Source organism: Myodes glareolus, chromosome 9, assembly GCF_982192425.1.
Source record: "Myodes glareolus chromosome 9, mMyoGla1.1, whole genome shotgun sequence".
NCBI lineage: Eukaryota > Metazoa > Chordata > Mammalia > Rodentia > Cricetidae > Myodes > Myodes glareolus.
This window is the reverse complement of record NC_142034.1, coordinates 16,352,463-16,369,320: the sequence shown is the minus strand read 5'-3', so window position 1 is coordinate 16,369,320 and position 16,858 is coordinate 16,352,463. Positions and strand designations below refer to the sequence as shown.

The 16,858-nt window shown below is 50.1% G+C and overlaps 1 protein-coding gene across 1 annotated transcript; it reads right to left on the bottom strand.

The window, feature by feature from the left end:
• Positions 1 to 21: 21 nt before the first annotated feature.
• On the bottom strand, positions 22 to 10,115 carry Smarcd2 (SWI/SNF related BAF chromatin remodeling complex subunit D2). Its single transcript, XM_048445999.3, has 13 exons — positions 9,618 to 10,115; positions 4,786 to 4,970; positions 4,589 to 4,631; positions 4,327 to 4,449; positions 3,302 to 3,457; positions 2,799 to 2,894; positions 2,580 to 2,681; positions 2,079 to 2,240; positions 1,821 to 1,918; positions 1,557 to 1,692; positions 1,281 to 1,403; positions 1,043 to 1,144; positions 22 to 959 (listed from the first exon to the last, which is right to left on the bottom strand). Exons 1-13 carry the CDS (start codon positions 9,831 to 9,833, stop codon positions 906 to 908), a joined length of 1,596 nt encoding a protein of 531 aa, XP_048301956.2. The 5' UTR covers positions 9,834 to 10,115; the 3' UTR covers positions 22 to 905.
• Between the last annotated feature and the right edge of the window lie 6,743 nt (positions 10,116 to 16,858).

The following is a 16,858-nucleotide window of genomic DNA, read 5'->3' as shown; positions in this document are numbered from 1 at the left end:
TGTTCAATGACCAGGTCTGGATACCACCAATAAACAAAAGGATTTATTTGGAATTTTCCAAGTCTGCCAGAAGTGGCATTTGCCAAGCCTTAGGCCCACCCTCTCTTAAGACCAAGTACAAAGGATAAAAACAATCCTCCCAGCTTTCTCCTTCCTCTCCAGCACGCACACACCCCTACTTTAGCTGGGTTAGAGAACTGGCACATTCCCTCCCTCTGGGAGACTCCACCTCCCGAGCCCTGCACAAGCAGCTGGGGGTGAGCAGCCTCATGGCATCCCAGGAGATGATGGCGGCTGTAGCCGCTTGCATAGATAAAGAAAATAAGGAGGCACCAAGTAGGGCTCCCTGAAAAACCCCCGTTACCTCTGTACAAAAAAAAAGTGGCTCCCACATAGAAAAACCTGCTCCCCAAATAGTGCAAATACCCAAAGAAAAGGACAAACCAGCAGCAAGGCTGGGCTTGTAGGAATGGCAAAGAACTTTGGTTGAGAAAGGCCAGGAAGAGTCTAGGTTGGGCCTCCTCTTCCTTGCGCAGCTCCCCAAAGCCAGCTGACACTGGCCCTAGGGTGGAGCCTGTAAACATGCAAACCCAGCAGCCTTTGGTTCAGAAATGTCTGTTACAAAGTTAAAGCACAACCTCCAGCAGTCCATGGGCCTGCCTGCAGGGGGCTGAGGCGGCATCTTAGGAACCCGACTAAAGCCAATGCTAAAGGTAAGTAATAAGGCTTTGGGGACCAAGCGATGAGGAATCCTAGCACTACATTTATGAAACTAGCTGGGGAGTAGAGGGTGACAGGAAACACACCTCACTCCATCCTACATGTCTGCAGCCCCAGCCAAAACCAAGAGGACGGTCTCCTGCCAGGTTCCAGGGCTGGGAAGGAAGGAAGCAATCCCTGAGCAGTTAGGTCAGGCGAATTCCCAGCACCTGTTCCAGTTCCTGCCTTCGCTGCTGCACCTGAAGAAGAGAAGGCATGGCTGCTCAGGCTTCAGCTTCTCAAAAAAAAGAAGGCCACAACAGCAAAAACGGCAGAGCCTCACCTTGGCAAAGATGTGTCTCCCAACTGCTTCCTGAGCCCAGGGCTGGTGGTAGAAAGCAGCTCGTCTTTCCTCCTCAGGATTCCCAATTACATCCGTGATGATCTGTAAGGGGCAAGGGAGTAAGGTGTGGCATAATTCCCACCCTGAGCCAGCCTGCCCTGGGACTGGAATAGTGCTTGGGGTGAAAAAGTCACTCAGTGTGTTAGGTGGGACCACCTTCAAAAAAGGAGGACTATACCTTGAGGTCTCGGCGTTGGGAACGGAGCCATTCTTGGATGAAGTCCTGGGGGTCAGTGCTAAAGCTAAGCATGAAGTCCCTCTGGGTCTTCAGCTGGTTGATGGACTCAATAGTTTCATGGATCTGGAGAAGAAGTGCAAGTGTCAAATGTACTCCAGCCCTGGAGACCGCTCTTAGATCTAGGTCCAGAGGTCCTGTCCTCAGTGTGCTGTGTGGAAATGACAGAGCAGCTCACCCTCACTCTGGCCTCAGCGGCTGTGGAAACAAAGGACTAACCTTGACGTCAAGAGAGGCAATCTCCTGCTGGTTGGTGGTGGAGGCCAGAAAGTTGCTCATCTGGGCCTTCAGTGGGTCATCCACCTCCACATCAATGTCGTAGCAGGCTGTCTTCTTCTGGTCATTAGGATCCACGCTGTGGGCAGTAAAGGAAAGGAAATGGAAACATGGCCATGTATATCCCAAACACCAAGCCTATTCTATGAGTAAAGTTTGAGGCTGAACTCTGTTTTCAAAGAGCCATCCCATTTCTCTTCTGTTTACCTAATGACATGGTTGATAACAATGGGGTCTGGATGCTGCAGCAATCCAGCCAGCTTCATGGGAATCTCAGAGAAACGGAGTCGGCCACAACTGAAGATCTGGAAAGCATGAAAGGCATGGTGATGCCTGAGGGCACGGGGGAGTGGACTATTCCAGGGCCAGTAGACTGCAGTCAAAAGCTGACTAAGTACTTGCCCACTAGGGTTCCAAAACAGAAGAGCCAGGGGTTGAGAGAACAAGAAGGTGGACCCAGCTGACCTGGCGGAAGTAACGATTGCAGTTGATGTACTCCCGCTCGTGTCCATCCTGCAGCTGGTTGTGTTTGATGTAAAGCCACAGCGCTTGCATGATGGCAGCCCTCGTCTGTGTGTGTACTCCCAGCAACCTTGCCAGTCGGGGGTCCAGTTTATACTGAGGAGGCTGGGGACAGACAGGAGTAAAGAAAGGTTACTTTCTTTGTGCAGAGAAAGAACAGGAAGGAGTCAGAGTAGTGGCTCTCAGCCTTCCTAACGCTGCAACCCTTTAATACAGTTCCTCACCATAAAATTATTTTCATTGCTACTTCATACCATAATTGTTATTGTTATGAATTCTAATCTAAATATCTGTGTTCCAATGGTCTTAGGCAACCCCTATGAAAGGGTTGCTCGACCCCCAGAGGGGTCATGACCCAGATTGAAAACCACTGGGTTAGAGGAACCTGCTCCCTTCCCCTGCATGAATCCCTGTGTCTCTCCACGTGACTCTGGCATCTGTCACCTGATGATCCAGCATGAGCAGGAGGGTGCACTTGACATTGAGGTCTCCTGGTCGTTTCACCTGAAAGCCATCTGTTTCTTGGGTGGTGGGCATCCGATGCCACTGTCAGAGAAGAGGGGTGCAGAGCTTATCATTAACGGCACTCAGCCAGCACAATAACTTTATGCTCTGTATCCCCTGGCAGCTCATGTCCCTCCCAGGCTCTAGGACCGTTCTCACCTCCACCAGGTGGTTGTCAGGCCCATACAGCTCCTTGTCTAGCTCGATGACAAGGCTCTTGAAGAAAGATGAGAACTTCCTCTTCTGTTTGCTGGGCTGGGGATGGAAAGAGCTGTGAGATGGGTGTGCTGCTGGATTGTTAATCAAAAGGAAGACAGTTCAGTCCTGGAGCTCAGGGCAGTGGTAAGGAAAAGGCTCTCCATTAACCCCATTACCAACCAGTGACTGAGTAAATCCAAGACACTCGACTGCCATCTACAGGAAAGTAGTAATAACTACAGATGTTCACCCTCACGCTGTGATGGAGCACTTGCCTGGTATGTGTGAGGTCCAGGGTTTGATCCCCAGCATAGAAACAACAACCCCAACAACTCTAAGCTCTAACTGGATACAGATGTGCCCTTCCTAGGGATGTTAGGATTTCTTAAAGAGTACTCATGTCTGCCCACAGTCTAAAGTCACACCAGCCTTCTCCCATCCCAACACCTCCTTCCCCAACTCACATCATCCAGAAGTTTTCCCTCCACTCGAAGCTCCCAGGAAGCCACCTTGTCTGCGGCTGGAGTTCCCCCGGGGGTCCCTGCAGTTCCTGCATTATCACCATCTGTCTTGCTGGGGCTGAATGTATTGGAAATATAGATCCGAAGTTTTCGTTTTTGCTGAAGAGGAAGAACAATGAGCTAGAGGTGGACAGATGTGCTGGAAGCCCTACCATGTCTTCTTAGAAGTAATAACCCTTGGAATTGGTAGTCGTCCTGTTAGCCTTCAAGAAACTCAACTTTGGGGGCAAGGGGAGACACACACTGGTGGATTACTGACGGTACCAACACCACAGCTACATACAACATGATACCAGGCAAATCAGACACCTCTGGAGCCAAGGACATGGCTTAATACAGCAATATATGAGGTTAGCATATGTGAGGTTGTAGGTTCTAAACCTCCACCCCCATTTAAACACCCACTACAGTCCTTTAATACCTTAGTCTCCTAGAAAGCCTCTACCGTTCAGGGGACTGCTCTAGATAATTAAAGAACAAAGAAAGAAAGACAAGGAAGCTTCTTTAGGGATGGGATGTGAAAAGGTAACTACTCTGTCTACTCTCAGGTAGCTCTCGTGACCAGGAGCTGTGAGATTTACATTCTGAATCATCCCACATACATACATATACAGACATGTATACATAGTTGAAACAATTCTCATGCAATGGTTTTGCTACTATAGTAAGTACTTCACTACTGTGAATTATTTTTCTATTTGCTAGTATCTATATTTATTTAAAACACAGTAGGCTGGGCACAATGCTTGTGATCTCAGAGCACTCAGAAGGCAAAGGCAGGACTGAGTTAGTGGCCATACATAGCAAGATATCATTTGAAAGCATACTAAATTGAGCTGTGCTCTACTGGGGGACTGCTCCCTGCTGTGGGAAGTACTGCTCTAGCCTAAGCAGATGAGCCCTGCTCATCCCTGGAAAACAAGGCCAGGGAAGAAAAACAGTTTGAGAAGACTTGGGGTAGCATATACCGTCAGAGGCTTTTTGATAGCCTCTTGGATCTCCATCCGCTTGCGAGCAATGGTCTGGTCCAGCTTCCTCTCAAAAGCTAAGAGATCCATGTATGCCTGAGACTCTGGGACAAGCTCCCGGATCTGCAGATTGAAAAATGCAATGGCTTGCTTCAACCAGCTCTAGTTCTACCATCCTCCCTTCCCTCCCCATTCCAGGATTGGGGAAGATGGCCTTCAATCCTGGCCAACCAGAGCTGGACAGGCCTCCTAACACACTCACTCGCTGAGGTAGAACCTTATCTGCCATCTTCCTCCTCTTTAACCTAGTAGGAAACAGAAGCCCATTTAAGAGGGTAACAGTCCAAACTCCCTATCTTCAAAACCCTCTCCCAAATCACCAAGAGTCTCCTTGGGATCAAGGTAGAGGGAACCTGTTAGCACCAGTGATGAGCTAAGCAAGGCATGAGAAAGTCTTACCCTCGGCGCTGGGCAGGCATGGGGGGCTGGGCCTGAGGCACAAGCAGGCGTTTTCGGAATGGATCCATCATGGTAGGTGGCATGCCAGGTCGAAGTGGAGCAGCTGTGCCAAATGGGGAGCCAGCTGGAGGTCCCACCTGCATGCCAGCCATGGGCATCCTGCTTCCTGGTGACATGCCAGGTCGCTGGGTAAAGTAGGGCAATGGAGGTACACAAGTCAGTGGCAGAGCCCTACGAGGTCCATAGCCCATACCCTCCATCTCTCGCACATGGGGAGACCTGCTGGAGACCAGGAACAAAGGGGAACAGGCGCCTGAGTCTATCATGTAAACCACACCTGCCCCGCCCCTGCAACCGCCCTGGCAGCCGTGCCAACAAATGAGGCAGCCAGAGTCCACAGGTGGGAGGGGAGCACCATTTGCTGAAAGAAGGGCCTGGGGAATTTTAGGGCTTATCACCACCTTTCCAGCTTCAATATGCAATGTCCTGCCCCCTGGGATGAGATGAGCCAGCTCTGAGTTATTTATAGAGACTTTAGATGCCCCACAACATTCTCGCTCTTCCTTTCCCCATCCTGAAGGAAAAACACTACTTAGGTGATCAGGAGCAATGCATAGCAACATAGGGGAGTACGGGGGATAAGAGCAGTCTGATGGGGACATGCCTAGTGGCATGGCTGGGGGACAAAGGCAGCTGATGGGATATCAAGCCATAAGACAGCAGCACTCCAGGTGAGCAAGTACAATAGGATGGCTTGGCCATGTCACAACGTGTGGGGATGGCCCCAGGAGAGTACAGACACCATCTGGTCACCATATGGCCCCTACCACAACCCGGACTTGTCCTCTTTCCCTTCGCTTCTCTCTCACATTCTTTTCCTTACTGCCATGCCCCTACCTCTATGTCAAAAGACCCCCAAAAGGAAGTTATGGTTCTTGGGTGGCTTATGGGAATGAGAGCAGCAGACATCTGGACTCTACCAATGGTCTGGGCACCACCTGGAAGCCAGGCTGCTGCTGGTTCAAGTTAACCCTAGCCATCCCAAGCTTCAGAATAAGATTGTCCTGGGAGGCAAAGAGTAGAATATGGGTCACCAGCAACAATCTGGGTGTCATAAGTAGCTTCTTGGTTTCTCATCTAAGGCCCACTTCTCTAACATTTCTGGGAGCCCTCCACCTCCCAACTCCATTCACAGGGCTGCTGCCTGAAAGGCCTGTTTGGCAGCTCTGCCTTGCACACACTGTCCCTGGCAGCTTCACAGGGCTGGCCCCAGGGTCCAGGTTATGCAATCAATCAGTACAACCAGACAACCAAGCCAGCCTGGGTGGAGATTCACACCAAGTTAAAGGACACCCCGCTCAAGCATCCTGGAGATGAGTTTTGGCAATTTCTTTATCCAGAACTAAACCCATGTTCCCAGCAACAGAAGGTCAGATTCATGACCAGTAGCAGAGATGAAGGGAAAGAAACACGACCCAGAGACAAAGGGAAGAGCACAGGAGCAGGGTGACAGAGAAGCATGTGGCAATTGAGGAGTTAAAAGTGGGAGACCCTGGGGCCTCGGGAGTCCTGCCACAAGTCTCTCCTCATCAGGAAGAAATTAATCAAAGCTGTTGAAAGGCAAAAAGACAGCCTATTTCTCTGCCCTAATAAGCCAGAGCCAGAAATTATAGAAGGGGGAGAGGAAAAAAAAACCTCAGGATAAGCACAGCTGTTAAGACCCCCACCATCATCCAAAACTTGAGATTTTCCTAGGGTAATTGCAGATATACGCTGGGGTGCTCCAGTCCTCCAAGAAGCTCTCCACTGAAGTTCATAAATCCTGCAGTAATGCTGAGCCCTCTGGGAAACCCCAAGATGAGGCAGCCCAGGCAGGCCTAGAATAGGCCCCACCCAGACATCTGCTCCAGACTTCTGGGGCTCAGGATCCAGGCCCCCAGCTCACCCAGAGCCTCAGGGGAAGGCTGCTCACAATTCAAGTCCCAGTTCCCCCTTGCCAAGCTCTACACCTGGGCTTTGAAGAGCCAGAAACTGTTCCCACTTAAAAATTCAGGGTTAGAAAACAAGAAAGTCACAGCCATAGAGTCTCAGCCTCTCTGCCTGCCCACTCCACCATAGGGGTAGGTGAGCCTGGTTCAGTGCCCCCCCAGAATGCAGTAACTTCTTCTACTTGGTCAAACACCCCACATTCCAGACATGATCCTATAACCACCAAAGAAGGCTAGGCCTGGTTCTGCCATCTCTGGGCTAGGAATCTAGGGTGTAAGGAAGCGTGCTCTGCTCTGACCCAAAGCCTGTAGCCCGATCCTCCCAATGGCTGCCTAGGCCTAAGAGCCTCATCTGGAGACCCTATGAACAGAACCCAGCAATAATGCACAGTAGGTTCTTTGTTTTGTTTTTGATTGTGGTGTTAAGCCTTTCAGCTGACTGTACTTCCAAACTAGAATAACCCTCTAGAGGTAGCTGGGCCATTACTTTTATTTTGACAAGCTCCCCAATATGCCCTGCTTGGGCATGCAAATCCCTGCTCTTCCTGCTTACCCCCCCCCCCCAGAGCTCTAACCAGGAGGAAACTCCTTTGTCCTCAGACCCCAAGCCCTTTAGGAAGCTGGACACCTGGACATGAAAAGAAGCAAGCAGGAAAAAAAAATTAAAAAGAAGTCGTGTTTACTGGGTTCTCCTTCCACCCCCCTTTTCCCCTGTCCTTTCCCAGAGAAAGAAGAGGAGGAGGAAGGAGCTGAGAAAAAGGTGATGATGATGTCAACGTTGGTATGGGGTGCCCAGAGTCAAGGCCATCTTCTTTCTCACATCTAGAAGCCACAGCTGTCCGTCTGGCCACCCTGGCCTCAGCATCTGCTCAGGGCCACTCTACAAAATGGAGGAAGGGCTGGAGAGATGGCTCAGAGGTTAAGAGCACTGACTGCTCTTCCAGAGGTCCTGAGTTCAATTCCCAGCAACCACATGACGGCTCACAGCCATCTGTAATGAGATCGGGCGCTCTCTTTTGGTGTGTGGGCATACATGGAAGCAGAATGTTGTACACATAATAAATAAATAAATCTTTAAAAAAAAGAAAAACAAAATATGGAGGAATCCACCTTCCCATCGTCATAAGGGTCTTTCCCAAAGGCACATTTTCTATCAGCTGTGTGCCAAGGAAACTGGTCTGCATAGTGAATTATGGGACAGCCAGGACTACATAGAGAGAGGGGAAAAAAAGCAAACAGACAGATCTCCACCAGTGCCTAGAGAAAAGGAATTTTCCACATCAGTTCCAAGCAAGTGAGGTAAGGGCTAGAGTAACTGATTTGGGACTCATCAGTGATCCTAGGCCCATGAATCTCCAAAGAGAGCAACACGGGAAGATAAACTCCAGCTAGTATCCTTGGGACCAAGTCTATCTCTGGTCATACCCGAACTCTTCATTTTCTTTAGAGAAATGAAGAGTAAGGGTGTTGGCATTATTCCCACCCCACCCCTGGCTAGTTATCTCCTTAGAAATTTGGTTCCTGGTGGAATATGCACACTCTCAGGACCTATTTCTGAGGCTTCTACCTCAAGACACCAGCAGAGGACAGAGTAAGCTAAGGTGCACACTTTCTGACATTAGTAACAAGGCACTGTGGTGCACAGGCTGAGATGCATATGGCCTTATCAAGAACATGGAGAATAAGCAAAAGTAACGAGTGGTTGGGTGTGGTAGTGCCTGGCTGTAATTCCATGAGAGGCAGAAAGAGTTCAAGGCCAGTTTTTTGGCGAAGTAGAAGCCTGGGCTACATGAGACCCTGCATTAAAAAAACAAGGAACAAAAGTGACAAGGATGTGGGGAACGGATAGCACAATCCCCGGGCACTCTGGAAAAGGGGTGTAGCTCACGAATACAGCAATGTCTGCCATGTGCAAAGCCCTGCCTCAGTCCCACGATCAGCACCAAAATGCAAAAAGCAAACCATAAAGTCCTCAAACTTTCTGGAGCAACTTGCAACCAGAGAATTGGGGAAAGAAGAGCCCCACATGCAGGGTCAAGCAAGGCCCCAGTGCACTGGCCACAGAATCTTGTTCCGTGCTCCTCAGTGGCCTCTGAAGCTGCAACCTGAGACTGCTCTCTTCCAAGTCAGAAGGGTCAGGGCAGCACCCTCTGAGGCAGCCGCTGCCAGGCTCCTGCAGCCCCAGAGCCCCAAGACTTCACAAAGTCTCTCTGCTCCTCCAAACTTAACCGGATACTGACACCAGGCAGGACAAAGCATATCTAGAATATTCTGTTACCGGAACTGGGCCTTCTTCAGACTTGGCCGCAGCCGTCTCCCGTCTAACCTGGAGTCATCTAGGGCCCCTCTCCTTAGTCCCCCAGGCCGTAGAAAGCCAGGCTTCCTTCCTCCTCAGCCAGCAGCTGGGAGCCATCTCAAGACACACTAACGCTCTGCCAGTTCCCAACTAAGAAAAAAGAAAAACGAGCCAAGGCAGAGTTGCAGGGGACCGAAGCTAATGAAAAGATAACCCTGTTTTCTCAGTAACGACCCTGTTCCCTAATTTTCTCACCACATCTCGGGTCACCCCCTGGTCCCGACTCTGGGATCTACTTTAGACTCTTCCACAAAGTCTACATTTTTCAGTTGCTCAGAAGCCGTGTGCCAAGAAGCCCTGGGACTCTTCTAACTGTTCAAGCCAGCCCTCCACCGGAGAGCCTCTCACCTTTTCCCCGACTGCCACTAACCGAGGGACCCCGCAGTGTCCCCAGGGCCGCCTGTGCAGGGGACTCCTCCTGCCCTCACCTGAGGCCCCGGGGAGACCGAGCGGGCGCCCTCACGCCGGCGCCCGCCAGCTTTCCTCACCTGGTACTGCGCCGCGGGGCCCGCGGGGCCCATGGGGCGGAAGGCGGCAGCCCCCGGGACCCCCATGCCTCCAGAAGGCCCCGGGCCTCGGAGAGCCGGGTTGGGCAGCATTCCGGGTCCCGCAGGCGGAGGCGGCGCACCAAGGGCCGCGGCAACGGCGCCCCCGCCGGGGCTCAGCGGGGGCAACGGGAACCCGCCCGCGCCACGGCCCGACATCGCTCTGTCCCGTCCCGCGGTGCAGCGATCCGGACTTCGGGCTGTGTGTGTTGAGTCCGCTCCGCGAGCTGCGTTCCGCGATCCGGGACTTTCCGATTTTATGGCCGGGTTCCGGGATTTTCTATTCCAAGTTCGCCAAGTTCTTCACGGACCAGCTTTAGGAGCCGCTGCCCCTCGGACTCCGCTCCTGTCGGGGGGAGACTCCAGATCCGGGATGTGCTGCCAGCCCGCCGGCCTCTCCCGGCCCCCGGAGGTTTGACCGCCCGAGTCCAGTTACCCAGAGGCGGTAACGAACGCCCAGCCCCGCCCCGCCCGGGCCTGCCACAGGCCCGCCCCCACCCGGCAGCCCAATCGGGAATACCTCTTCAAATCCCGCCCCTCGCGAGACCCGCCTCAAGCAGGCACCCTCCATAGCTGCCGGCCTCAAAGCCCCGCCCTTTGGGACCGCCTTTTCCCGGAGGAGCGGGAGCGGAAGCTGCACGCGGAAGCGCTGAGAGAGGCGCGGGGTCAGAGTTCAAGGGTCACACTCGGAGGCCCCCCCCCAAGGATTAGGTGTTTGCTCTTTGCTTCGTAGTGTGGTTGCCTCCGCGAGATACCCGGTCTACCCCTCCGAAACAGTTCTGGCGAGTCTGCATTTTTAACCTTAAAAACAAGCGATCTGGGGCAGAATAGCCGCCATCAATTTTTTTTGTTTGTTTTAGCTTTGGAGCCTGTCCTGGAACTAGCTCTTGTAGACCAGGCTGGCCTCGAACTTACAGAGATCCGCCTGCCTCTGCCTCCCGAGTGCTGGGATAAAAGGCGTGCACCACCACTGCGCAGCCAGCAAGTACTCTCAATGGCAGAGCTCTCTCCCCAGCCCCTCTAGCAAAATCTTCAAGGGTTCGATGAGAAGACCACACTTTAAGTAGGCTGGAGAGAGGCCTTTTCACTCTAAATCCTCCGATTCGTGTCTTTATTCCCAACCAAACGATTGCTTCCTTGCTTATACTAGCAGCTCCAGTCCACGGCAGTCTTCTGTCGTTTTTCAGAAGCTAGCTTTACTCTGTTCCTCATCACATCTTTTTTTGTTATTTTTGAGATAGAGTACCACTATACAGCCTTGTGGCCCGGAACTCCCTATGTAGACCAGGCTGGCCTCTTAACACAGAGAGATCCATTTTCTGAAGGCTGGGATTAAAGGCCTGGATTCCAGCACACCCATCTCTCTTCACATTTCTTTTCTCAGTTCCTGCCTCTTGGCCATCTGCGACACTCTCTCTTTTCTCCCCAAAAGCCAACAGGTCACTAAAATTATGGTCCCTCTCACGCCTGCAAGGTAGAAAAACTAATGTCCGCTTCAGCCTCTGTAACTGCAATAGCTCTCCTGGGGGCAGTGAAGAATCAGGCGCCTCCGGGAAGTTATTCCAAAGGTCCAGAGCCTTATTTAAATGTAAACCACCAGGAGTACAGAACGGCACCCTCAGTAGAAAAACTACCTCTGTGGGCAAAAGGCAGGTCAGGGTTAATAGTCCCAGGCCAGCCTGAGCTCTACAGCAAGACATTACTTAAAAATTAATTTAAAAGATACCAGACAATGCTGGTACACATCTTTAATCCCAGCCTTCAGGAGGCAGAGGCAGGTGGCTCTCTGTCAGTTCAAGGCCAGCCTGGTCCACATAGCAAGGTTCAAATCAGTCAGGGCTACATAGAGAGACCCTGTCTAAAAAAAAAAAAAAACAAAAACAAAAAACAACTGGTCCTGGACCTGTATTTTAGATGATAATTGTAAGGGTTTTTTGTTTGTTTGTTTGTTTGGGTTGGTTGGCTGGTTATTTGGGGGTTCATAAATACTTTATGATTAAATGTAAACAATGACATTAGGTCATCTTTACTTCAGTGCTGCAAGGCAATTTCCTAATATTATCTTCATTCCACAGATGTTATCTGAGGACACATCCTTTTACACACTTAGAGAGACATGCAGTACCAGCCCAGCATGCTGGCACATAGTTCTAATCCAAGGCAGGCAGAAGCAGGGGGATCTCTGAGCTGGAGACTAGCCTAGTCTACAGAGCAAGTTCCAGGACTACACAGAGAAACCCTGTCTCGAACCCTCCCCCTAAGATAAACAAACAAGTAAATGGGACAAGTTCCAGCTTGGGCCCTGTGGGTTCTTGCACAACTGTTTGGTGGGCATAATGGTGCCCTCTCGGAACCCACTAAAGAAAACAAGATACCTCAGTGTTTCCCATAGAGCAGACCAGCAAAGGATCATTCCTCAGTATAGAGGACCTTAGGAGGTCAGAATTTCAGAAAGAGCAATGTGGACTGTCAGGTTACGGTGGGAAGTATCTACTGAGATGGTGGCCCTGCTGGATCCATACCAACCCGTTTCAGTGGGAGCATCCAGGCAGCTGCATATGCATCTCTCACATAGATGCAGTGATGGAGGCAGGTCCAGGGCACTGGTATGCAGAGATGCAGAAAGACTAGCTTGCACCACATCGGGTGCCTAAAAACTAACTGCTTGTAACTCCAGTTCCAAGGGAATCTGACACTCTCTTCTGGCCTTGCCAGGACGACACTTATGTGCAGAAACACATGTATATAGAATATAAATTTTAAAAAGCATAAAAATAGGTAGGCAGTGGTTGTTATCATTTATAAAGATATGGTGGGGAACCGGTCCCATGAGGGGCAGCAGTGGGTTCCCTGGCGGGTGGCCTGAGCCTCAGCAGGAGACAGACTGATAGAAATGCCATGCAGAGAAAGCTGGGGCATAGAGTTTATTTAGTGGGTTATGGAAAAGGAAGGGAAGCGGAGGAGGGGGAGGAGAGAAGCAGGGGAGGGCGAAGGGAGAGAGGCAGAAGCTGCCTTTCCAGAAGAAGGGCAGACAGAGAGAGAGAGAGAGAGAGAGAGAGAGAGAGAGAGAGAGAGAGAGAGAGGTAGTGGGGGAGAGAAAACTGGAGAGGAGATGGGAGATCCTCTTGCCTTGGCAGAAGGGGAGGTGACGGGTGGGAGTGGGCGGAGCTTGTCTCTTAAAGGAACAGGGTACTCAGATGACAGACCAGGCCAGCAGATTACAACAGTGGTGGCACACACCTTTAATCCCAGCACTCAGGAAGCAGAAACACTTGGATCATTAGGAGCTCAAGGCCAGTCTGGTCTACAGAATGAATTTCAGGTCTGACAGAGACAGAGAAATCCTGTCTGGGAAAACCACACACACAATGAATAAATGAATGAATGAATGTCCACAAGATACCACAGAGAAACAGAAATCTTTAATGGATGAAAGGGATTGATAAAGTCTTCTGAGCAGTTCAGGATGAGAATCAAAGCAGTGTTGCTGAAACATCGAGGGTATAATAAAAACCACTTCTGTGATCACAGCCTAACAGCAAATGATCCAGAGTATAGAGCTTGCCCACGGAGGACACTGGTGTAAAGGCCTGGTCTTCAGTCCTAGGAGTTCAACCTCTTAGCCTGGAATACCACAAGAAACATCAACTTGCTTCGGGGCTGCAGTGACAAAGAGAAGCTCATGGAGTTTGGAAAGACTTTTGGGAGGAAAAGATGACCTGTAGTGTTTACAGACTTGCTTTGGTTCTTCCATCAGAGTGACTATCAGATGTTTTCTTCTGGTTTCTAAGCTACCTTGTCGGTTCTGTAATGCTGCTTTGCTCTGGGCTAGAGAGGTAGCTCAGCTGGCAGAGTGCTTGCCTAGCACGCATGAAGTCCAGGGTTCCATCCCCAGCACCGCATAACACTGGGTGTGGTAGTGCGCGTTTGTAATCTCAGCACTCGGGAGGTGAAGGCAGGAGCGGAGGAGGTTCGATTTCATTATTGGCTCCATAATGCACGTAAGATCTGTTTCCAAAAAGGAGGGGGGATGCTTTGCTCAAAGAGCACGAAAGCCAAGCATGAGCGCGGGCAAGTGAGTCATTCCCTGCCAGGTCCGCAAAGGTTGACTTGCTATCTGTTACCGTCCTAGCGTGTTCTTCATAGCGTGTAGCAGCATCAGTGTTTGGCAATAGAGAATCAGATAACACACATGAAACGGTGTCATCCAGCCATTAAAAAGGATGTGGTAGGGCCAGAGAAATAGCTCAGAAGTTAAGGCTGCTTTCTGTTTGTATTATAGTTACTTTCCTATTGCTGTGACAAAATGTGGTGACCGATACAACTTATAAAAGAAAGCATTTGAGGGGGCTGGAGAGATGGCTCAGTGGTTAAGAGCATTGCCTGCTCTTCCAAAGGTCTTGAGTTCAATTCCCAGCAACCATATGGTGGCTCACAACCATCTGTAATGAGATCTGGTGCCCTCTCTGGCCTGCAGGCACACGTGTAGGCAGATATTGAATGCATAATAAATGAATAAATATTTTTTTAAAAAAAGAAAGCATTTGATTTGCCTTATGGTTTCAGAGTCCGTGATGGTGGGGAAAAGGCATGGTGGCAGGAACAGCTTAGATTCAAGCATTTAAAAATCTGGCTGGAGAGATGGCTCAGTGGTTAAAAGCACTGGCTGCTCTTCTAGAGGACCCAGGTTGGGCTCCCAGTATCTGCACGGTGGCTCACAATCATCTATAACTCCAGCCCCCAAAGCTCTGACACAATGTATGGTATGCTCATATACATGCAGATGAAACATTCATACACATAAAACAAATAAATTTTAAACCCACAAAACTATGTAATGCACAGAACTTCAGTGTAAACTATATGCCTTAACGATAACACATGAACACTGCTTCATTAATTGTAGCAAGTAGACAACACCAATAAAAGATGTTAATAATTGGAAAATTGGAAGGAATAGGAAACTCTGTTCTATATTTCTGCACATCTAAAGCTGTTCAAAAAAAAAGTCTAAAAGCAGAGGGGAAAGGAAGCAATGAGTTTCATGGCTACAGCCAGTTCAGAGCACTCTTACAATCTCTTGACGTCAGAGTCTAGGGCACAAGTCTACCATCTGTTCTCCCATACAAGGTAGAAACTGGGCATCAGTGTGGTTCATCCCTGGTGGAGGAATCTGTACCCAGAGCTACTGGGGTAGTTAACAAACAGCCCGTGACTGCAGGGGAGCAACCATGCAGGGACCTCTACTGACATCGCTGACTTACTCTGGCTCCCATTCTGTCCTAAATACCCTTGCTGTCTGGATTTCTATCTCTAGCCCTCTTTTTGTTACTGTATCTAGACACACTCATTCTCCATCCCTTCAATGACCCTAAATCTCTACGTCCAACCCCCAGCTCTCCTCAGGGCTTCGGATCCGTATCTCCAGCTCCCAACAGACACTCAAAAAGTCACTTAAGCCCACGTGCTCAAAATCTGTGTTTCGCAGTCATTGTATTGGCCTCCTCTCGTCTGTGTCTGTCCTGGTGAAGAACACAAGGACACGGCGAAACGCCAGGCACGTTCTGCTGGCTAGTGACTGCCAAGGAAGGATGTAACCCAAGTAACTGAGCAGACACAAAGACTACAACCAGGAAAGCCTGGGGCACTTACACCCTTGCCACCTGCAATCACCTTCCACTCCTCTCTCTCCTCCCCCTCATTCTGTGTTACTGAGTTCTGTGTTCTACCAAATCTTTTTAGGATCTTCAGCGTGTCTTCCTTCCTATCCAGCTGTTCCCCCCGCCCCACCCATTGGTTATCCTACCCAATCTTCCCTGGCATTCCCCTTACCCCCAGACCTCAAACCAGAGCACGTCCTTCCACTAACGCAGGTGCTCTTACTTATCTTAAGCAGGGAACCTCAAAACGTGTTTCTCTGGCTTTCTCAGCAGTGCCTCAGGAGCTTCGAGCTGAATTTGAGCTAGGAGAGTGGGGTGCTTTCCACCTTCCCTTCCATCCTACTATGCAAGCAGCTCTGCCTTGCTGTGTGTATTGAGTGACCACAGGGTCTCCTGTAAAGGGCCCCACGGTTCTAAACTGTCTAAAAGCCACTACCTTACGGAAGAGCATGTCTAAAGGGCTTAGTGTGGCATGGCTGATTTTACTACCTGTCCACAAGTAGCTAGCTTTATTTTCTACCAACTGCCCAAATATTCTCCTAGGAGGTCATGCTCAGCTCACCTTCCCTGAACACACCTCATTTTCCACTTTCATAGCTGTGGTTTCCTTTTGTAGAAACTATAGCTCCTCAAAGTCAGAGGCTTTGTGCCTGCCATGCCCCCCTAAACCATATGTGGTACAAAACTAACCCAATTCATGGTCATTAAATACATTCTTGCTCTTCTCTAATTCTCTGCTGGGCAAGCATCAGTTTATCCTTCAGGGCTAACTCCAATGTCACTGCCTCTGGAATTTTCCATGACTTCTTATCCCCAACCCCCAATGGCCATCCTCACTGTCTCTGCCTTCTAGGCTTTTCTGAGCACTCAGGCCATTTTGTAAGTGGAGGGAGGGGTGTAGGGATGGGGGAGGGGAGGGGAGACACGGGTAGTGATATATGCCTATAATCCCAACACTTGGGAGGTAGGGGCAAAAGGATCACCACAAGGTCAGTTTCTGGAACACTGGGAAGTTGAGGCTAGTCTGGGTTATATGAAAGCCAGTTTCAAACAGTAACAACACACACACACACACACACACACACACACACTCTAGGGTCAGTGGGCTAAAAAGGACTTTTTGAATCTTACCAAAGTCCCATTGAATTACTATCTGGCACACATACCCTGGGAGAAAGGAACCAGACAGTAGCTGGGGAGCTCGGAATTTTGAGGTAAACTCAAGCTCTAGAGTTCAGGAGACACATCACTCAAAGGAAGACTGGAGCTGCCTAACTTCTGCATTCAAGTCAAACCAACAGATGAACAGCCAAGGGGGAAAGATTTTCTTTGGTTTTGTTCAAAGATCCTTTCCTGGAGCTGGAGGGGTGGCTCAATGGTTAAGAGCACTTACAGGCCAGGCGGTGCTGATGCAGGCCTTTAATCCCAGCACTCAGGAGGCAGAGAGCCTGGTCCAGGATGCCTAGGGCTGCACATAGAAACCCTGTCTCAAAAAAACCAAATTAAAATAAAAAGAGCACTTAT